General features: G+C 39.1%; 1 protein-coding gene across 2 annotated transcripts in view; it reads right to left on the reverse strand.

Moving 5' to 3' along the window:
- Positions 1-1,310: 1,310 nt before the first annotated feature.
- The window catches only part of PKNOX1 (PBX/knotted 1 homeobox 1), a 29,037-nt gene continuing 6,713 nt past the window's right edge, over positions 1,311-23,634 (reverse strand). Inside the window, exons 2-10 of one of the 2 annotated variants that reach the window (XM_031062133.1) lie at positions 23,026-23,099; positions 22,449-22,620; positions 14,558-14,728; positions 13,041-13,140; positions 12,122-12,219; positions 9,932-10,060; positions 8,851-8,927; positions 7,192-7,364; positions 1,311-5,799 (exon numbers count right to left, since the gene is read on the reverse strand). In XM_031062133.1, coding sequence (XP_030917993.1) covers positions 5,588-5,799; positions 7,192-7,364; positions 8,851-8,927; positions 9,932-10,060; positions 12,122-12,219; positions 13,041-13,140; positions 14,558-14,728; positions 22,449-22,620; positions 23,026-23,096 — 1,203 coding nt within the window. In that variant the 5' untranslated portion in view covers positions 23,097-23,099 and the 3' untranslated portion in view covers positions 1,311-5,587. The remainder of the gene's footprint in view (positions 5,800-7,191; positions 7,365-8,850; positions 8,928-9,931; positions 10,061-12,121; positions 12,220-13,040; positions 13,141-14,557; positions 14,729-22,448; positions 22,621-23,025; positions 23,100-23,634) is intronic. The other variant, XM_005427230.2, reaches the window with a different exon arrangement.

Below are 23,634 nucleotides of genomic sequence, written 5' to 3' on the forward strand. Positions count from 1 at the left end.
AGCAGGAATAAATGATGCTCCAGTACTCAACAAAAGTAAATCCAAGAGTACCTACATCTGATTTAATCTCTGCTGAGCAGAACTCGCTGGATATGAAATGAGTTTGAGCTTCTTAGTTGAGAAGAATCTTGTAACAAAGGAGCTGCTCATTTCCTGAAGGTTTCTGATTTGGTAGAACATGATAATTTTAGAAATGTGTTACATGTGGCTAAACAAGTTAACATGTGGGATTTGCAGAGAGGAAGTGTTTTCAAATAAGTCACTACCATATATGCTTGGAACCATTCCTTGAAGTTTGATGTCCATGCCATTTTAATTAATAATTTTGAAACAACAACAAAAAGAAAACCCCAAAGTCACAAACATTGTGGACTATTTACCTGCTAATTCTTTCTTTCATCCAAACTGCTCCTGCATTACAAAAGTGTAATAAAAATCCCCACACTGGTAAGAACTAGTAAACATTTTTCTTCATTTGCATAAACAAGAAACCCCAAACAAATACAAGGGCCAAGGATTTTCCCTGGCCAAGAACTGGTTAAATAGTTTGAAACTATGCTCAAGATTTCCTGAAAACGTATTTGTCTTTCAGCCAAACAATACTGTTAAAGCAATGTAAATGCTTTGCTTCCAAAATGTGCTTTTGCTGTTCACAGAGAGCAGCAGTGTAAAAATAAATCATCCATGAAGCATATTCTCATTTTTAATTTCATCCCTTGATGGATCAGTTGCTTCAAAATCCCTTAACAACCAAAGAGAGAAAAGTTACAGGGTTCACATTTTAAAGATTGTCAATTGTACAGACCCAGTGCTGCAATCCTTGGGCAGGGCAGGGGCAGCTTCTGTCACCACCTCACACTCTGGATTTTATTAACACCAACTATGAGTCTTTATGGGTGTCTACAAGGTTGGAAAGGCATTCCCTGCCTTCTCACACCTTGCTTTTCTCTGGCAAAACCAACTGTGATCACTCAGCAGGTCCTAAAGAACTAAGTCACAGAAAAGGAACGGATTTTTTATTTCCAGGTGACAGGAATGAACAAATTACCTGATTTGGGCAATCACCAAAAAACACATCAGTGCCAATTTCACTGCACTTTGCACTGGACCATCAGGTTCCTGTAGGACTTGAAACAGCCCAGAAGGTCTTTGAAGGAGTTGAGCATGCCAAGGGCAGGGGAGGGGGTAAAGGAATCCATGCTGAATTTGAGTTTGGCAAAATGAATCTGCTTTTGTCCTCAGCTGAGGGAAGAGCAAAGTGCATCCAGCTGCTGGTTGGGCGGTTTGCACACCACAGTCACACGTGCATGTTCATGGATCTGCTGTTTTCAGGAGGTGGTGAGAGCTTGAATTTATTATTAGGAAACCAAAACATTTCACTCAATTGTTTAACATGCGAGATTTTCATGAGGGAATGAAGGTTAGTTACATTTCCAACAGGATTTCAAAACTACATCTTGCCTGTTCAACTCTGAGCCAAATATAAGGCTGAAAGGTTGAAGAGACTAATCAAAGGAACAGAAAGCAGAAGGACAATAACAATACAGTACCTAAAGATGGGTAAATCACACATTTTTGACATTTGTGTCTTGCATAGACAAATACTTATTCATTTTTTTCTCCCAAGACGACTCAGCTTCAGAAAATAAAATGTTAAATCAACTTTAATTACAATTAAATGCATGAGTTCCAATTTTTCAAAACACTGGGGTGTTGTGGATTTTTGTTTAAGTGCAACTATCATCCCTTGGAAAGGCTTTGTTTCATCCCATGGGCTGCCAAGTTCCTGAAGTCAGGAAGGTGGGCTGGTGATTCTTCCAGAAACAAATCCATGGATTATTTCACAGAATATCTGAGGTGGAAGGGACCCACAAGGAGTCCAGCTCCCCAGGGAATGGCCCAGGTGGGGATCAGAGCTGTGCCCTGGTGTCACTGGCACCAATCTCTGACCAACTGAGCCAAGCTCAGGCCAGGAGCTGGGGTTTGAGCCACATGTGCTCCTATTCCACTCCAATATCCATGGACCTAAAGCTGCTTTGGAAGCACAGGAACTGCAATTCCTCACTCAGCTCTGCCTCCTGGCTGCATCTTGAACATCAAAAATATTTATTTGTTGCACCCCAGCTCGCCATGAAATCCTGCTCTGCCAAGCCCTTCATCCATACCCAGGTTTCCACTGGAAAAGACCCAGGTGTGCAGCAAGGGAGAGCTGGAGGGCTCTCCAAATATTCCTGACAGAGAGCAGGTACCAGGAGAAGGCAAATGAGCCTGACATGGATCCGTGTGGAGCTTCCCCGAGGTCGGCAGGACTCCACTGGGACACAAAATCCAGATGGAGAAAACCTTGTGCAGAGCCAGCGTTGATTCTGAGTATTTCCTGACGTGATTGTTTCTCTGTAACAGTCATTCAGAAACTTCTCCTGATCGTTTTGGAATTGATTTGCTGAATTGCAATGCTTCCAAAGTTAAAAAAAAAAACAACAGAAAATTGCCTTGCCTGTTCCAGGAATATTGAAAAAGTTGGGCTGAGAGCCCTGTTTTGGGTTAGAGCGAAAAAAAAGAGTTTCAATAATTGTGTTCGCAGAAGAATCACATTGATTCAAAAACCAAATTAGTTCCATTGCATATGAATATGACTTTAATTGGGGGCAGGGGGAATTACACACAGACTCAAAGTCAGGTCCCCTGCAAAGACTTTTTAACTAATGTAAACATGTACCTTTCCTGAATGGTGATGCTTTGCTGAAACCAGCAATCTTTCCTATACAGAAAAAAAAAAAAGGATAAAAAACCCCTACTCCACTTTTTTTTTCTTCTTTTAAATCATGAAAAGAACAAGCACTTCCCTGCAGTTCACACCCACTACAGAATTCTCACTGAACTGAAAGAAAATATTTGAGTTTCACATGTTAAACAATACTTTCACACTGGTGAAGCCTTTTCAGTTTTAGGAATTCAAGTGCCTATATTTTTTTAATGTTTCTAATATGACAGTGAAACTATTCCATATTCCCCTTTCACAGTAAACTCCATCAACTTCAGTCCCCAGGAATTGATAAAGTAGCTGAAGACAAGGTCATGTTTTGGAAGAATAGAATTTCTGCTGTATGTAAGGTGGGGGGAGTAATAATTTAAAATAAAATAAAAAAAAAAAAACTAACTAGAAAATGGCTTCTTTCTGAAAAATAAACTTTCAGAAGTTTGCAAACCCTGAGGCCTGGTTGTTTCCAATAAAAACCCCAAACAAACCAACAAATATAACCTGATATTGAATGGAGATGGTGGGGGTAATGGAGCACTCTTGGAGTTAAAAACAATTAAAAACAAAAATGCAGAATCTGAGTCCCAGTAATCTGAGCTATCTTTTGTAGGGCCAGTAGGCTGAATGCTTCCAAAGGAGCAGGATCTGTACATGGTTTGTCTTTTAAAGTGTTTTGGGGTCAAACTGGATTTGACAGCAGCCTTTGAGATAGCCATGCAATGTCAAAGCTTCCTAATTCATCTCCCATTATTCATTTACTGTGCTGTTTATCAAACATGGCACATGAGTGGCAAAGCAGAGAAGTCAGAAGAAAACAAATTCTTAGAAATCACCAGTCCAGTGGAGCAGATCATGACAGCACTTGAACTAAGGAAGATCCTCAGCCAGGGCTCAGTGAGAGCCAGAGCAGAAACACCTCTTGTGTTGAGTAAAAATCATTAAAAAAAAATAACTGCCAGTCACTGAGAACTGCTGTTATTCTCCACGTGTGTAGGGCAATGCCACTGATATTTCCTCCTGAAGCTTTTCTTCCTACCAACTCAGCCTTGCCTTGGAAGACAATCTGCCATGAGCAGCTTCCAGCCACTTCAGCATGTCCAGCAGCACAATCCTTCATCCTCCTGAAACCAAGGGCACCTCAGCATGTGCCTGAGTGTTCTGAGAAGCACAAATTAAGTATTCAATGAAATATTTGCATCTGCCAAAGGGCTTTGTTCAAATACAGTGTCTGAAGATTCTAAAGGTGACCACCTTTCTCCCTGTCATGTTAGAAACACACCCAGATTGGGTCAAAATCAGAAGGAAATTCTGGCTTTGATCTGAGCCAACACTGTGACAAAGGGACAGGGACAAAAGAGGGTGTTGATCATAGCATGAGGCTCTTGAGTCTCTTATTTGTACTCAACAATGGGAAATACAAAGTTCCAAAAGCAAGTGTTCATGGATAGACAATCACAGACTTCAAACTTTGGGAAAATGAAAGAAATGAACTGTTACCACAACAACAAAAAAAAAAATCCCAAAACAAAACCACACCAAAACCCAGCTGTTTTTATCACCAGCTCTTCATTTTTTAAATGACACACAAGGATTTCCTACTCTAACAAAGCCTGCTGTATATTCTGGTAGTAAACTTCAGATCTGAAGAAATTTTATATAAATTCATGTTATATTTTTCTTTTTGTATTAGGGGAAAATATTTCAAATGCAATAAAATAGCAGAATTCATGACTGTATAGTAGGCAACTTTTCATTTTTTTAGATTCAGTTGTACAAACTATAAACTGTTAAATTTCTCTAATAATTGGAAAAGTTGTGGGTATTTGAACTTACTTACCTGAATATTCATTTAGCAAATATTTTCAGATACAAGTCTAGATACAGAGTTATGCAATTTGAATATTAGTTTACACATAATATAAATCAATGTTTGACAATATCAAAATCCCATCAAACAGTGGGCCCTTCTAATGCTATTATCAAATATAGTATATCACTGTGGGATAGCTGAGAATCATAGAATGCTACTGTAGGCTTGTTTATTAAATTGGGTCAATTTTTAGACCTTCCAAATAGGAATACTAAACATTTATTTTTCCCCTCTGGAAATTATTTTTTTTTCCTCCTGCTTAATACAGTTGTCATCCCAATTTCTAGTGAATTTATAAAAATATTTTTTTTATCCAATAACCCCAGCAAGGTAAAAATAGGAGTTTTTATAGCAAATGATAAACAGGCTCACGGACTATGAGAGAAACTAAACTTATTTAAATTGCCATACATTCTCTACTGAATCACACATCAACAGTTCCTTTTTATGTGTGTTGCTGTCCACCTCAGACTAGCAGTTTTTAAGGTGCAGAAGCATCTTTCAAATATATGCATCTAACTCAATAATCAAGTTTCACACACTAGTGTCACATGCTTTAAATTTACATCACCTGCCCATCAAAAGCTGTGTTAAATAACAGCACTAATTGAAACTGCATAATTCATCAGAAACTGCAGCACTTCCAATCCAGAGAACAAAGGGGTGCTTATGTGGTTCTTTATATTACTAGATATAATTTTCTGAAATAAGGAAAGAAAAAGAAACAAACAAACAAACAAAAAAAAACCAAAACACATTTGAAAGAAGTTGCTGCACCTGCAAAAACACTCTTTAAGCTTACTATGAAATACAAAAAAGTGCACCCTTCTATATCTACATATAAAACATATTAGAAATAAAACTTGTGTAAAATGTTTGCTGTGCAAACTATAAAAAGTCAGTCAGTCAGTCCATTCTTTTTCCTAAGTGTTTTTTCCTCCAGGCTCTCTGGCTTCCTACTGCAGAGAGTCGCTGTTGTCCAGGACCAGCCCGCTGATGTTCGCTGTCGAGAGGTCGCCGCCGTCATCCTCGCCGCTGTCCACGGACTCGTCCTCGCTCTGCCCTGCCATCATCACCTGCTGCACAGCCAGGGTGGCACCATCCGAGGACAAGGACTGCAGACTGTCCACATTCATGTTCACTGGAGCTGTGATGGTCACGACAGCACCTGCAGGAGCACAACCACAGCACTTCAGCACCTTTCTGGCCTTCTGCTGACGTGTAACGGGGCTTTTTTCTAATCGACAGCTACCGCAGAACAGTTATCTCTAATCAACAGTTACCCACCACAGAAACTCAAGGAACTACATTAAAATAGAAGATATATAGGTTGTCAAATACTTAAATGTCAGGAAATGTCAGAATTAGGTTGGTCAGGAATCTTAAACTTTGTGTTGTGAATCTTAAGTCTGTCTTATGGACACCCACTACAGCAATTCTCCAATCAAGTCACTACAAGGCCATTTCTGCAAAGTATTCTAGCTTAATTCCTTGCAGAAAAAGGGTAGATTCAAGGTTCAAAATGTTCAAGATTCAAAAGGTTCAGATTCAAGGTAACTTCAATAGATAAAGCTGTTGTCAGGTCCAGCAGAAGCTTGTCACAGACATGTTTTATGAAAAATCTTTTCTTTAAGATTTTTTCTTTTGAGAAGCTGAGAAGCTTCAGAAACAAAATGTAAACATTGATTATCTGCTGCTGTGGAATGCAACAGGTGGATCTGTGATTGGTCTCCTGTACTTGTTTCTAATTAATGGCCAATCACAGTCCAGCTGTCCAGACTGTCTCGGTCAGTCACAAGCTTTTGTTATCATTCCTTTTCTATTCTTAGCTAGCCTTCTGATGAAATCTTTTCTTCTATTTTTTAATATAGTTTTAATATAATATATATCATAAAATAATAAATCAAGCCTTCTGAAACATAAAATCAACATTCTCATCTCTTCCCTCATCCTGAAACCCCTGTAAACACCAGCACAGAGGCTGAAGGAAAATTTGTTACAAACTGGAAAGAATAAAGCACCAAGCAGCAGGACAGAAAGGATGATCCTGGCATTAAAGCAGTTATTTATCTTGCTTAAATTAAATCTTTTTGTTTGATCTGACACTGAGGAAGTTACTTCAGTCAAAGTCGGTGGAGGCTCTGTGACATTTTCCTGCCTCATTGTTCAGCTGGAAGCACATGAGGCAGATGTGGAATTGCAACTGCTCAGTCATGAAGCTGAAATTGAGTGCTTCTCATCTAACAGGACACCCCTGACGTGCACACAGGGAGAACTCAGCTGTACATCTCAGTTTTACATCTTTTATTCTGTCATTTAATAACTTTTGAAACAAAAGCAAGTTTCTCCACATGAATTCCAATACAATACCCCTGCTTAAAGCACAGAAAAGTGTTAAAGAGAGGAAAAAGTGACACATTTCTGATATGCTTTCCCAGATTAAGACCACATTTATACTGAAATATCCAGAAGTTTCCCTCCCAGCACAGGCATCAAACCCTCCCTTTCCCTGTCAGGGAGGAATGAACTTTATGATCCGTGTTCAGGCAGCTCTCCTCACCATCTGACATCGTGAGCTCGTTCGATTGCTGCTGAGCAACTCCTGAGGCAATGGAGTCAGGCCAGAACCTCTGCACTGGCCGGTTCTGGGCTGTTTTCTTCTTTGTTTTTGGAGTTTCAGAACAACTGGAATCCAGCATTGGCTGAAGAATTCGCCTTCTAGCATTGATAAACCTAAATACAATTGAGGGCAAGGTGAACTTAGGATCAGTTGGCTGTAAATTCTGTGTCTGTCACATTCACAAAGTATGCAGCAGGAAAAAAAAAAAAACAGGAATATGAAATCTTCTATCAGCTGGGCTTCACATTCTTTTTAAAGTGTAGAACCACTCCTAGAACATCAGCATCCTTCAATTTTGGCAAACTAGCTAAGAAAGCACTTCTATCATTTTGCAGCTAACAGCATTTTCCCCCACCTCACAAGGAAAAATTCTCCAGACAGCACAACAGAAGTACCCTTCAGGATCTTATTAAAAACTAAGCACCAGAAAACCTGCTGACAGCCCAGCTCAGAAAGCTGATACTCCTCTCATTAGGGTTCACCTAAAGTCTAGCCCCTGCCTAACCTGCTTTGTTTGGTCTGGTTTCATTTACTCCCTTAAGCTTCTGCATTACTTATTTCACAGGCTCCCTGGCTTTCCAAGGGCTGGCTCCTGATCCAGGGGATGACAGCAAACACATTTGTCAGATCTGTCCTTGTTCCTTTTAGTTCTCTGATTTTCACTTGCTTACTTTAGCATGCTAATTTTTGCCCTTCCCCTTTCTGCTAGTGAACAAGAGAATCTTAAACTGAATCAACTTCAACATAGTGAGCTATGGCAGGGAGTTGTGACTGAAGACATCATCCCTAAATACCACAAAATACATCCAGGTCCCAAGTTTACCTGCAATGAGAGGAAATCAGGTGCAGCTGGCAGGTTCCTAAGTTGTAACAGAATGCTCTGCAAAGACAGCAGTCAGATCCCAGCACAGAGCTCCATGGCCACATGTCACACAGGCACAGCCACCCTGTTCCACTTTTGGAACCAGTGTTCTGTCACTATCTTGGCTATTTCCCCCCTGGACCCCTCCACAGCCTCACAGCCAGTGTCATCTTTGAAATCTGAGGCAGATCCCAGTGGGACTTTGCTGCAGCAATTTTAGGAACTGATGCCACAAGGAGAACAGGACATGTGTCAGCACCTTCCCTCCTCTTTTCTGCAGGGCAGGTGTCTTATCTTACACCTCCAGGAAAGATAAGACATGAAAAAACCTGCTGAAGAGCATCCTTTGATACAAGAACAGAATCTGTTAACAGTAACTTCTTAAACACCTGCAGCCACCAGGCCACTAAAAAGGCCTTCAGACTTCAACTTCCTTACTTGCAGAAGAGATCTGAGAGTACTTCCATCTCTCTCAGCACTGGAACAGAACCCAATTCCTAATGCTGCAATGTTTTCTGGAGTCCTTATATAATTTAAATGGCATTAGTATTATTATATCTTATAAAAATAATGTTCTTGTGTGCCAGTGCATAGCTCTTGTATTTCTATACATGTTTTGTAACATATGTAGAATATTTAAGTTCAACTCCAGATGTCCAAGTTATCCTCCTCACTATTTCTGAGCTGTAAGCACATGGAGACAAGGTCAGATATTAAGTTAAGGGCTTTGCTCTTACCAATTGTTAACCTGGAGTAGTGTCAGATTTGTTTGTGCTGCAATCTGCTTCTTCTCATCCTCTGTTGGATATGGATGCTACAGAGGCCAGAAAAGCAAACAAAAAAGGCATGAGCTTGTTTTTCATCTCCTCACCAAAAGTAAGAACTCCTTTATTACATCTGATTAAAAAGGGTGGATTAAGGCCACCTGACTCATTAAAACACAAACCTTAGAAAACCTCACAAACTTTTATAGACGAAAATAATTCAACAAAGAGTGCTTTACTACACAAAAACTGATTTTATCCTTGACAGTGTCTGTGGCACCATGAAGCTGCTGCTGTGTAATTCAGAAGAAAAAGCTTCTCATGGCTGACAGTCTTTATTAAAGAGCGTGATCCCTGGGCAGCACAGCATGTGAGCAGCTCTGATTAGTTCTGCTGGCCAGGGCAGTGTCATATGAGAGAACTGAGGAGCACTCAGTTAAATAAAGGAGCACTGGAGTTAAATAAAGCTGCTCTAAGCAGATGAGGACAGGGCACGAAACACAAGAAGAGCACACGCAGCTTCCCTGGATCAGTTCTCTGCTGCAAACCAGTTGTAAAAGGCAAAATATCAATCAACTCAGCATTGAAATAGCTTGGGAGCCATTTATCCTTTCAAAGTATTCATGCAAAGGGAGGACAGTTGAAAGCACAAGCAGATAGTGACATGCTTGGTATACATCAGAAGGACTGGAAAGGAGATAAAGACAGAAAAAGTGAAATACCCCTAGAACACTGCAAAATACAGGTGGAATTACTTTTCCTTGTGCCATGAACCAGGGTGTAGAGAGCATTAAGTTCTCCACACAGTGAAATGAAGAAAGGCTCCTTGTAAAAGCACTTATTGAGACCATGCAGTACAAATGTAACATATTTATGAAAATATTACTAAAAGTCAACCAGCATTAGACTGTGGAACTACTCCAAATGACTCCAGGGAAAGCTGAACTGAGATTCCATAACTGACAACAGAATAAAGTCACCTTGTTTATGAAGAAAAATTGTAAGAGACCACATGAAAGAGCTACATAAAAAACTGCCCATGTTCAGTCCTTACCCCTATGTGCTGAAAAAGCCAAGATCTCATCACATTTGTAGCGTGCTTGGGAAGAACTCCTCTCTTATTTTTTGATGAGCCATCATCTTGATGCAAGATGCCTAGATCTTGGTTTAATTGCAACTGGAGCTGCACATTTAATTTTAGGAGAAATAAAGCAGTTAACATAGTAATGGCAGTTCTGTATCAATAAATGAAAACTCATTTATAGAAGGAATGAAAAGAAATTAGGCTTGAATATCTTGAATATACTCACAGTGTGCAAACATAAACAACTATGGAAGCTGTAAAATATTACTGATTTAAGACTTAAATGAAGGATAAAGTAAAATTAATTATTATGCTGCAGTTGTAAAAAAAAGATGGTAAAGGTCCTGCTAAATAAATGCATTAAATTCTCAAAGACCATTAAAATCCATACAGCAGAACCTATAATTCACTTTACAACATTCATACTACTTCCTAAATATTCATATTTCTTTATCTTTGTTTTTCACTTCCTATGGATTCATCAAATCATTTGCACATTGGTTATCTGAATGTTTAGGAACACATTCTTAAATGCTTATGCAGAAATAGAAAGAAACAGCACAATTTATGTGCTGTCATATAAGATTCTATTTCAGACAATTGTAACCAAAATAATTCTAAATCAGGTTTTCCAGACAAATTGGAGCAATTTCTTAAGCCAATCAATATGTAGGAAATTAGTTTTAAACAAGGTTTAGGCTATCAAATTACTACAAATACATATCTGGAGCACATTTTAATTTCCAAAGTAATGTCTTACATTCTAAATGACCTGTTTGCATATGGAGGCTTTATAATGAACTTTCAATAGCTTTTCTACAGGGCTTTTCCTTTGAAACACTGAAAAAGAAGACATTGAAGAAGGATTTTCAATTAGTGACCTTTGCATAGGTGGGTTTGGAGACTCCAACTAACATCAAGAGTAGTCACAGATATATATATAGGAGGTTAAGTCCTTTTTTATTTATAGGCTAGAGGCATTATTTTTTTCTCAGTATTTATTTTTTTTTCATTAAAGGTAAAAAACCCTCAATTTTTCCAAATCCCTTCAGTCCAGGAGAGTAATTTTACACATTTCTTTCTGAGAGGTGTGTGAGGACAGAGCTGTCTGTGTTCTAGGGGGGGACATGGCTGAGTACAGATATTCTCCTGCCAATTCAAAGAACACTCTGTGCACACTTTTTTGGTTGGAAGGCCAGAAAAAGGGGGAAAAGAAGCCAGTGAGTCAGTGATTACCAACAGATTTTATGCTGGGGAGATGGGAGCTCCTCATTCACATTTCTAATTAAATCCAGATTCCAGGAAGATTTGGTTTACCACTCCCAGAGAAAGCCAGCAAGGTTTTCTGTACCAGAAAATGGTCTAGTTTCCATGTTTCTTTTTCTTTAGTTATTACTTTGAGCTCTTCAGACCCAACTCTTAAGAGCCTCCCACAAAAGAGTGCTGGCCCTTATATTTTAAGGTATAAGGGGATAAAATTAGGATCTCCCAGAGTCTCAACTAAATATTTTGAAGGTTAAACTCTGAAGGACAGTTTCACAGTTCTATTGGTTGCCACTGTAATAAAAAGTCAAATTTCTCACAATAGCAGTGTGGCACCTTAATGTAATACATTAAATCTATCCAGTCATAAACAAAGTTCAATGATTAGAAAAGTTATAATCATTGAAAAAGTATTCATTTAATTCAGAGGGGTTTTTGGTTTGCATTGGTGTGGGGTTTGTTTGTCTTTGTTTTTGGTTGTGTTTGTTTTGGTTTTAGTTGTTTGTTTTTGTTTGGTTGGGTTTTTTGTTTGTTTTGGTTTGGGTTTTCTTTGTTGCTGTTGATTGGGTTTAGAGGTGTTTTTTTAAATTTTTAGTTTGTTGTTTCGTTTTTTTGGTTTTTTTTTTTTAATTTCATGTATCTAAAACTCTTCTGGCATCAGTAAAGGAACACAATTAAAAGGTAGGAACTCTGATGGGCTGCTGTGGCAAGGAGGACCTTATGACATATCCTACAACCTGTACCTCCCACAGTAGTGGCTGCACCAATTTACAATTAATTACTCTGTGTGTACACAGAGCTCCTTCTGCCAGTGTGTCAAATTTAAATCAAAACTCCTAAACCCCCTGAGATGTATTTCCAGCCAGATCACCATTCTGGGGAGCTTGTGGAACAAACCTGAGAGTTCTGGATCCGAATAGTCCCAGGTGACAGTGCCTGTGTCACCACTTGTCCTTGTGGAGTGACCACAGTGACTGGCTGATACACTGTCCCCCCTGGAAGCAAAACAGAAACACAGATTATGGGGAGGAAAAAGCCCTTCAAGTATTATTTTCTTTAAACATATCACCACTGCACATCATACAAGACTTTTAATAATTTATCAATTACTCTTTTCTAGTCAGCAGGCAAGATGTGCTCTTTGCACACTAAAATTTTCATCCATTCATGAAAAACTGTACAAAATTTGATTCTATTTCCCTGTATTTGAGGCATTCTAAATCTATTTTCAAAGGAAAATGCCATGATTATCAGGCTATAAAACAGTTCTTCATGTTGTTTTAACTGAGCTAAATCTTCAACCAACAAGGGTCACAATCCCAAAATCACACCTCAGTGTGGCCAGTTCTTAAGGCAGCTAGGTTTGATTTAAAATAACACTTCATCTCAAATGTAATTTCTATATAACAAGGACATCAAGGATTTTACAGAATTGTAGGTGTGGTTCCAAACTCCAAGGAGCATGAAGCAACCAATAAGTGCAATGGTTTAGGTAATGCATGTTTTTGTCAAATAGAATTCTTCTTTTTAAAGGCAAAAAAAAAAGTCAAACACCACAGTCTGTGAAAATTTAAGAAATGTAGTGTTGCACATTAAGATCCCTTAATATTATACATGTAACTGCCACTCCCATGGACATAATTGGAAAACATATAAATTAAACAAACATTCATAAACCAGTAAAGCACTTGACTGTACTACGACAACTTTTCAGGTATTAAAACACACTTTTTCAAGTATTTGTGCAGTTTTTGCAACACCCATAAAGGAAACCAAGATGAAGAGCAAGGTGCCAGTTGTTTTTAGTGTGTCATACCTGCTACTGTTGCCATAGTTACATTTCCCTGCTGCAATGCTGATGCTGGCACCACGATCCCTTGGGGACTGAGCGTGCCTGCAATGGCACTTGGAATTTGCTAGAAAAATAAAATAATTAGTTGCTTACATTTTTTAAATTTTTATTTTCATATAAGGAGATCAAGCATGCTTGTGTATTTTTGTAAGTTGTTTTAGGTATTTTTGGCTCTAAAATATGCTTGGAGTTTAATCACAGGATTACCTTCAAAGAGAAAAATACTTCATTAGGGGTTCATCATTACCTGCATCAACTTCCTCATTATCACCAACCATTACCTTTGAAAACCCTCATGAAAGCAACTGCTAGAAAAGATGTGAAACAATTTTGAGAAATTTTACTTCTAGGTATGTAAAGAATAAGAAACAATTTCCAAAGGCAAGAGGGAAAAAGGACAAATGAAATGACCCTTGATGCTCTTATTACAAGCATCAAAGCTCTAGAATTTTAGTTATTACCTCAATTCCTTCAATTTGAACATAATGTGTTAAATATTCATTATGTTTTATTCTGCTCAAGGTAGCTCTTACTCAACCTTGGACATGCAAACTCTTACATATCTCCTTAGTATGTATGAATAACCTCTTTTGATAGCAAATGCAAAATGGGTCCCTCATGGCTCTACAGAAAACTGTAACAGATATATAGAAAAAAACTTTTAAAAGCTTTTTTTGCCTGATTTTAGAATCTCCTTTCCACACTTCCAGACATCAAAACCTATAAAAGGAGTCCAGAAAGTGAAGTTTAAAAGTCATTGGGGCTTTTTTTAATATAGAGCATCAGATATATGAGTAATTCAGAGAAGGGTACTGGGGTGGCAGGGCTCACTCTGCAGCATCTGACAGCAAAAACATCAACCATAACCTATTAATTGTGATCTATTTAATGCAGAAAATGCAATATTGCAACTTTAATCCATCAGATATTGTCTTTTTATTCCAGAATATAGGTTGTATATAAAATGCACCAGTCATCTCAATGTTTTAATGAAGGAGGCAAACTAAGGAGACCTTAACAAGCAAAATTTTTCTTCTTTGTTTATTCTGTTTCCTAACCTTCTTCCAACCAAATGGCAAATCCAGGCTATTCTGAACATCTCCACTTGCTGAACTGAGAGAAAATCATAAAAGGAAAACAGATAATAAAAAATTGACTCTGTGCTCTGGCACATTTAAACAAATTTGTCCAGGGGGCAGTAGCACAAAAAAACCACACCCTCCCTCCAAAAAAAAAAGAACAAACAAAAACAACACACCCCAAAACCAAACCAACCAACCAAACAAAACAACAAAAAACCAAACCAAAACAAAAACCAACCAAACAAAACCCAAAAAACCTCTTTCTACTCTTAATACCTGATTTGAGAGAATACAGGAAACTGCAGAAACTCTGTTTGCAAACTGATAGCAAAAGAAGCATAGCTGTGACTTCTTAAGGAAATCTAAGCAAAAATCCACTGAACAGCATTGGAAACACACCTGAGATTGCACAGGTGAATAAGGACTTCCAGGCTCTCCACTTAATAGTGTTTCACTATTCATTTTTGTCTTCAGGCAGGCAATGTAACGACTACAGAAATCCTTGCAGAGTTCATTGACCTTTTCCAGCTCCAGCAGATGGATACGCAGAACTTGGATTGCTTTCACCATCTGAGGGAGAGAATTGGAAAAAAAAAATCAGAAACAAAAGAATTATTTGTTAACAAAAAAAATAAATTAATGTGAGATTTAAGCAAACAGTGCTTGCCAGTAACAAAGATCACCCAATTAAAGCAGAGGTTCTAATTGCTAAATCCTGGAATGTGAAAGGAACACAAGGAAACTGCCACACAGGGGAAAGAGAAAAGGACAAGAAAGTGAACTTTGTCACGTGTGACACTTCAGGAAGACAGAGGAGCTCAGGTGTCACAGGGCACAGGATGAGCCTGGATGTCCATGTGGTCTTTAACCCCCTCCTACACCTCTGGGGCACAGACCACACAAGAGTGGAAGTGATGGAAAGCAATTCCATCCCCAGAAATGGTTTGGAAGGCAGGGCTGGGACAGGCTTGGTCAGCAGCAGTTCTCTGGAGATCTATAAATCAGAAACACCAGGTTCAGCTCTACCCTGACACAAGGAAACCAGAAGGGTTGGAGATACAGTGAGAAAGACGACACTCCTGTGATTAAGCATAAATTTGTCCCACAGATTGCTAAGGAGGATAAAAGCTTTTATTTTTCAATAAAATTCGAATAAAGAGGTCCCAAATTTAGCCAACAAAGCTTAAAGTAATCAAACAGTTCTTCAGTGCTACAGCTTCTAAGTTCCTGTGTGATTGCATGTCAAAGATGAACAACTCTCAGGTAAAATCTTGTAAGAACTTTCAGGTGAGGAAACTGATTCTGAAATAGAAAACATTAAATACAAAGCACTAAACCAAATTAAAAAGATAATCCATGTTTAAGCTAAAATCCAAGTACAGGAGATATGTATGTGAGGAGAATACTTATGCTCAGTGTGAGAAAAGCACTGTAAGCCTGGATAACCAATGGTATTACATACTGCATAAAAATAGCTTAGGTGATTGCAAGGGTCATGGCAGAAGATCAGAAGCTAAAACCAAATCCAGATGGTCTAACAGCAGCAGGAAATCCAGGACATTCAAATATGTACACAACACACCAGCAAAGTAATTATTTTTTATACAACGTGCCACCCCCAGCATTTCTGTGCTGTGCTGGGTCTCTGAGACAAATATCCTTCAGTTTCATGGAAAGGAACAGTTGCAATTTTAAAGCATAGTGCAGAGTTTGACTTAACAATTATTTGGAAAAATCTGTCCTATATGAGAGGTTGTTTACCTGGGCAGAGCACTGATCCAGTGAACAGAAATTAGACCCTCCACACTTCTATCTATCTATTACTTCCAACTCAAGAAGCCAGCTGGGAGCTGAAGATGCCTTTGCTCAAGTTACCCAAAGGAGATCAAGGCAGGAAAACTTTTGAGTGTGCTCCCATCTCCATCATGACATTTTAGCTTTCATTGAGACAGATATTTTCCCTGTTTTTTCAGCAAAAGGCTCTTGGACAATCACTCAGTGTAGACAATTGTGTGTTAAAATAAACAAGATGAAAAAAAAAAAAAAAGAAATTAAATGATTTTTTAAAAATTTCTTCTCAGGGATAAAAAGAAAAAAACACATCTTTCAAAAAACAGCTGCAGAAACACCTGAGCTGTAGATTTGAGGGAGTTGACCCAAATTAATATCTGGTAACTCTTGTGACCTATGACTCTGAAAGCCTTCCAAACACTGAGTGCAGTGACCCAGCACTGAGACACAAACCAGTGATTTTCTAACCCAGCCCAGGTTGCTTTTTAAACTGTGCTTAAGCACCTTTAAACACAACAAAGTTAAAGCATGAAAATGTGACTAAATTTTAACACAAAACAAAGGTTATCTGTGTTTCAAGAAATTCTGTCTCTGTTTCAGAAACAAAAAACTTAAAATAGAAAATTCTTCATGTGTAACTAATCAACAAATTGCACATCATATTAGTGAGTGTTTTAAACATTCAGCTAAAACTGGGGTAACAAAATATGTTTTTGGATACATAATATTTGACCATAATAGAGGTTTATTTTTGCTCAGTCAAGAGAGTTGGGTTTTTTTAAACATTAGCCAAATTTGTACTGTTTATTTATCAGCATGTGCTTGGAGGAAAAATGAAAGTCCTTTCTTCAGCTTAGACTTAGTTGAAAATTGATGGTTGATACTTGAGGTGAAAATTTGAATTAAAGTCAAAATTGCCCACAAACCCAGAGTCAGTAACACTAGCCAGGTTTCTGCAGGGCCCCTCTCCATCACACTGCTCCTGCAGGAAGCTGTGCTGCTGTGTTAGGAGGAAAACAAAACTTTGTAAATATGCCATGCCTGTCACCAGGACTTATTAATTCATTTCCAGCTACATTAATTGTGCCCATATGGCTCCTGCTCTCTTGCAGCACAGGTGGACTAAACTCAATATCAGCAGAAGTTCACTTTTCCCTTAAAATTACAAAAATCAAGAACTCCTGATAAAATAATATATATATATTATATATATATATATATATACTCAAGTTGGACAAAGGTAATACAAAAAAGTGTTTTCAGACAGGTCACAGCAGCAGTAATATTTCATTCAGTGCTACTGCATAGAATATGCCACAGAAAAAAGACATTTTATAACTGATTCAGTCTTTTCAGCTGTAGCAATAAAACTGGAGTATCACTTCAGAAAAATGCATGAAGATGAAGTAACCATGAGATTTGTGTATATTCACACAATCCTAGAATGTCTTGGGCTTGAAGGGACCTTAAAGATCATCCTGTTCCAACCCCTGCCATGAGCAGGGACACATTCCACTATTGCTGAAATTGCTGTAAATAAAGATAAACTATTAGAGAAAGAAAAGTTATTGAAAAACTTACAGTTCCTGCTATCCAGAGCCTATTTATATAAAAATATGTCTCCAAATTTAAGAAATTTAGGCTGTGTTTAGCCTAAATATTCTCTAGGTTGTGCCTGTGTCCTGCCTGCAGTGCCTCAAGCCTGCGGTGCAAAGGCACAGACACAGCACAAACTGCCTCAGTCGTGATCCCCAGCTCACCTGTGCTGATGTAAAACACAGAGCCACAGTTCTTTATGGATTTCAGAGCACAACAACTGCACATGTGGGCAGCACACATGAAAGAATCTCCATATACTGACACATAATCTCACTCAAATGACTCTTCATTAAAATATATACATTCACAGCTTATCTACCTCCCTGACCCAAATCCTCCTGCAGCAATTCAGATTTTCAGTGGAAGAACACAAACTCTGGGAGGAAAGCTATTTTGTTTTCATTTGTTTTGATTTGAGAACCTCACTCCTCTATTTTGAGTCCTCAGCTATGAGACATAGCTGGAAAAGGTGTAACTAGAGGTTTATGGGACAGTTCTGCACATTAAAACAGCAAAAAACACTTTTCAGAAAGGCTTGGTCAGTCAATATTCAAATGACATCAGCTGGCTTCACCTCTACAACTCAGGCTCCAGACACAACTAAGAACTCAAGAGAATTGAGAAGAGGGTACTGAACCAAAAATCCTTACCCCAAATGAAACAAAAAACTCGGGGTCTTCAAAAAAGGCAGTGTCCTGTTCAAATACAAAAGGGAGAGCAGATTTAACAGCCCTTGATTTGGATTGTGTCTAGACGTGACAAAGCCATAAGTAACCTGCTCTGACTTCACAGCTGACCCTACTCTGTGCAGGAGGTTGGACACCTGAGCTTGTAGTCCAGCCCAAACCATCCTATGGTCCTGTGAATGTGGAGAAATTTAAAAATCCACCCATGTGTGGGAAGAATTTACTCTGAACAGAGAGGCAGGAACCACCCTGAGGCAATGTGGTATTTCTGCAGCATCTGGGTTAGCAGTGAGCAACAAAAAACTGTTCAGCAATGAATGTCTTCAAACATAAAATAATCTGTGAAAGGTCTAAAAAACTCTCTGCAAGCACCCATGCTGAACAACTTCTTAGACAGGGAGGAGTCTGTGGATGTCCTGGGCACAAAAGGAGACTGATGGAGAGAACAAAGAGCAGTTGGTGCCTTGGTTCATTCCAGGATCTGTTTGATCTGTAAAAATGAGGCAGGGATAGCAAAGGGTAAGGGGAAAAGGTGATACTCCAAGTTATGTGGATAAGCTGTGCACACTTCCAGAAAGCAGCAACAGAGACCACCAAAATCTGGTTACTGACAGCAAACACACATCTTCTGACACTGATGCTTGATAAGAGGACTAAGGGGATGCAAATGATATTCCAAGAAGATATGGGGGAAGTTGAAGCTCTAGGAAAGCACATTTCCAGTCTACTAAGAACACAAGCACAACCTTCAGCTTCCACTTCCTTCCCACAGGATTTGAAAACAGGAGATCTGCAGGATGAACCACTGGGTCATCCCAGAGCAAATGGTCCAGGATTGCACCCAGACCCGGGAAAGACCCTGCAGAAGCAAAAAAGGCCTGGTAACAATTCTCCTTAAAAGGCCTGGTAACAATTCTCCTGGATTGACCATGATCCTTTGCCCTGCTGATTCAAGATCACCAGCTGATGTTGTTGGAGAGCTTAACTGGGAAGAACAGAATCCCCAGAACAGAATCCCTCCATCTGGATAGTAGCAAGGGTTAGAAACCTGGTTTACAGGCAATTTAGCAATTTATCCTTAAAATTAAGTTTCAGGTGGATGCTGAAATCCTTTTTAATACTAAAGCAGGAAGCCACCAATTAATTTAGAATGGGAATTATAATACCAAAGTAACAAGATAATCCAGACCATAGCTTAGTAAGAGCTACTCAAATTGGAACAAGCATCCACTGCTCTTAATGAACTTCCTTTCTGGTCAAACTGATCTAATGCCTGTGCCACCCAGATTAACATTCTGTGGTCCTCTGGATGAACTCCAAACTCCTCTTGTGGAGTATTCAAGGCACTTCGAGTGAGTGCACAATGTGGAACATTGCCAAGACTGTAAGTGACCCTACAATCACTATCTGTGACCCTTCCTAATTTCTGTTATCTACTTAATTAGCCCACAGGCAGCATGGAACATTATATTCTGGAGAATTCATGAAGAATTATATTCTGCTGCTTTGGAGCTGTCAGTTGAAGCTCTGTCACAGAAACTGCAGTCTGGCTGAGTTCTACGTGCCACATCTCAAAGGGGTAAAAGGAAAAAAAAAAAGAAACAGCTGACTAATTTCCTTACTGTAACAGGCCTGTGACTCTCAGATAGGACTTGAATTTGGCTCTTCAGTGTTGTGATGCTCAGTTCATCTCAGTTTAGCTCTGGCCCCGAGTTGATCCTCCTGAGCAAACATTTACACCTTATTTGTTTGACTCTGCTCCACCCCTCTAGCCCAGTCTAATTATCAGTCTTAACAGCCTCTCCTTTCAGATGAATGGTTGAATTAACACTGGAATTAAAAAGGAAGGACAGCATGAGCAGAAGATGGAACAAAGATGCACAATAGTGTTTCTTGCTACTAAACAGACTTTTTCATTTCTATTAAAAATATATACGTGACAGGAGGCAGAAAAAGCTGCCTGTTCACAGCCTTCCCTGTGGCAAGCACCAATATTTCAAGCTGAAAAGAGACTGAAAGCCACGCTAGCCAGTTCACAACTTAAGAGAAGCTTGTGCTCACTGCCCCACACCAAATGAGGGGCCTGTCAGAATGTCAGCTGTTCAGAGCTCCCAGCCTCCAGGACAGGCAGAGGACAAGCTGCACTCAGGTTTCATTGGTATCCAGTAACAGAAAGTCACAGCTCACAATACGACCACAGGACAGGAGTTCAATGCCAAGGATTTTTGATTTTGCAATGTGGTTCCAGTTTAAGCCACTACTGACCTCAGCAGCCATGGAATCCAGGACATAAACAATTCCTCACCCACTTCAAGCAAAACCAGCCAGGTTTGTGCAGCCCATCAGCAAAGGAGAACACCACATAATCCAAGACTTTGCCACTAGAACCACAAACTGAAACCATAAACAGGTCAATGACAGGAAGGACTTTTTGAACACACCAGACCCAGCTACAACCAAAGCAAGCTGGATCTGAGAGAGTGTTTATGTATGACCAAAAGCACAGGGAACAGGCCAAGGAAAGCAGGATCTTTGGGAAACCAATCTTTGGAGGCTCACAGAAGCCACAGAATTGGAATTGGCTGAGGTTGAAAGGGACCAACAGCTGAGGTTGGAAGGGACCTCTGGAAATGGTTTAATCCAACCCCCCTGCTCAAAGCAAGGTCAGGTAGGGCAGGTGCCTCAGGGTCATGTCCAGCTGAATGTCTCCAAGGATGGAGACTCCACAACTCTCTGGGATTCCTTCTGCCCCATAGATGGAGAGAAGGAATCTATGAGGCAGGATTTCAGGATCTGTGGGGCAGAAGGAATCCATGAGGCAGGATTTCAGGATCTGTTGGGCAGAAGGAATCTATGAGGCAGGATTTCAGGATCTGTGGGGCAGAAGGAATCTATGAGGCAGGATTTCAGGATCTATGGGGCACAGGGGATCTATAGGGCAGAATTCAATCAGCCTCACAGTAAAAAAGGTTTAATGGAACCTCCTGTGTTTCATACCCATTCCTGGGTAAGTTCATGCCCATTTCCTCTTGCCCTGATGAGTCAGTCTGTCTTTTTCCCCATGAGGACTTGGCATTTCCCTTAGCTGAATTCCATGAGGTTCTCATTTTTCTGCTTCTCCAAAAGCAATGAAGTACCTCTGAATGGGGGCAGAGCCATGTGTGCATCAGCCCCTCCTCCCAGTTCTGCAACACCTGCAGCCCTGCTGAGGGCTCAGCCTGCCCCATCACCCCAGTCACCAATGGAAATGTTAAACACTTCTGGTTCCACAACCAGTCCCTGGAGAACAGCACTCATGGGAGCCCTCAACTGCATTTCCTGCTGCTGACCAGAACCCAAGGGTTCACCCATTTTTCAGTCCACCTCACTGCTCATTTATCTCGTCCCAGTCTTGTCAGTTTGTCTACGAGAACATTGCAAGAGACCTCAAAAGTCAAGATAAACCACAAGCACTGTTCTTTCCTCATCCACTGAGCCACAGCTACTACATTCCAGTTATTAGATCTCAGATGTGCTTTTGAAATTAGAGAAATATGGATTAGAGAAATATGGGAAAACAGTGATTTTGTGTTGGATTCAGAGAGTTACAAATGAAGAAAATAACCTGAAGCTTAACAAGTCAGCAGACCTGCTGCATGCAGAACAGAACTAACTCTCATTTTTGACTAAAATATTGAAGGCAGGTATATTCAAAATAGGGAAATCACAGCTTCATCACAGGAATGACTTTCAGAAAGCCTAAAGGAGTTAATGACATGAAAGAAAAAATTATATATGGTAAAGAGTTTCTAAGATGATCTTATAACAGCTCTTCCTTCACATTAACTAGGTGCAGCATGATTTAAATAAAATTGAAAAAAAATTACATCAATTACATGTTTTTGATAAATATGTTAAACACCCAACACTCTAAAATTAATTTGCAGAGTCAGTCTGGCTATGGAAAGGATTTTTTTCTGTTTGTCTCCAGTACACTCATGTCAGCTGAGAACAGGAAACAACTGTGAAGAGCCCAAAGTAAATTTACAGATAAAAGGGAAAAGGGGGTCAGAAGAAATTTTTAAAAAATATTTTTAATCATTAACATAAAGAAGAATCTCTCACAGGCAGAAAAATGTGAGGAGAAACTACAAGGGCTAGTTGAGATCAGAAATTAGGAAGAAACTGCAAATGTGATGGTTGTTTCAGAAATGAAAGAAACAGCTAATACTTACCAAATTATCAGTTTCTGGATCCTCACAGAAAAAGGGTTTTCCTTCTTTCTCCTGCTTCCTCACAAAGTTTTCAATATCTACATCAAAACTGGCAGAAGTTGTTCCTTCTGAGCCTTGTGTAGATTGTTCACATTTTTCAAATAATAGTGCTAACAGGGGAAATAGTGGGTGCCTAGGAAAAAAACAGTTTAAATATATGAATAAGTATTTTCACTTATGTGAAAATTAAGACATCTAGCTCAGAAAAGCTCACAGTCACTCATGTGAATGTGACAAGTTCTGGAACAGACTGCATATAACAGCATTGGCTAGAGCAAAATAAGATAAAAATTTATTTTCATTTCGATTTACCTCACTCCAGAGGCAAATACAGCAGTAAAATATGTATATATTTAATTAAAGAGAACAATCACAAGCAAAAAAAGCTCTGACTGTTTAATTCACTGTAATTGAGTGGCACTGAGACAGATTAATACAGTGCACTAGAAACGAGATTTAGGATTTACAAAGAGGATGAATGCAGATTTAAATGAAGCCTGATAAAATTAATTTATTCTTCAATGTGGGCCATACTTACACATCATGAAATAACTTTAAAAAATTGAGAAGAATATTCAGGCTGTGCTCAGAGGCCTTCTGTGAAATCATGCTCTAAGGAGAAGATTTTGTTAGCACAAGTCTGTAAATGAATTGATACATCTTTCTGACTCAGGTTGAGGGTTTTTTGGTGTTTTGTTTGGCTTTTTCCTGTTTTGGTGGTTGTTATTTTTTTTAATCTGAAAACCAGTAATAATTCTGTCTTTATAAAGTAGTTAAGGTGAAAGAACACTCAACCCCATGAAAACTGAGCATATTGCTTAGCACAGCACTTTTCACTGAAAAATCTCAAATTAGTGTGCTCGTACATCAATATTTAATCCATTTTCAGCTAATTACTGGGGAATAGATTGTTATCCATAAAGAAACAGGAGTAAAGATTGACCTAATTACAATAAAAGTAAAAGCTCATATTAAAGATAAAAACAATATGACAAAGAATGAGCACAGTTGAAAGGCTAAAACAGCTTTCTAAATTTGGCAACCACTCTTAGAATACCCTTTAAACCAGCTGAAATTAAAAATCCCACAGGCTTAGGAGGTTTTCCTTGGCTGATGACTGCCAGTGAAGCCTATTTGGTCTCACTCT

This window comes from Geospiza fortis, unplaced genomic scaffold (assembly GCF_000277835.1).
Source record: "Geospiza fortis unplaced genomic scaffold, GeoFor_1.0 scaffold17, whole genome shotgun sequence".
NCBI lineage: Eukaryota > Metazoa > Chordata > Aves > Passeriformes > Thraupidae > Geospiza > Geospiza fortis.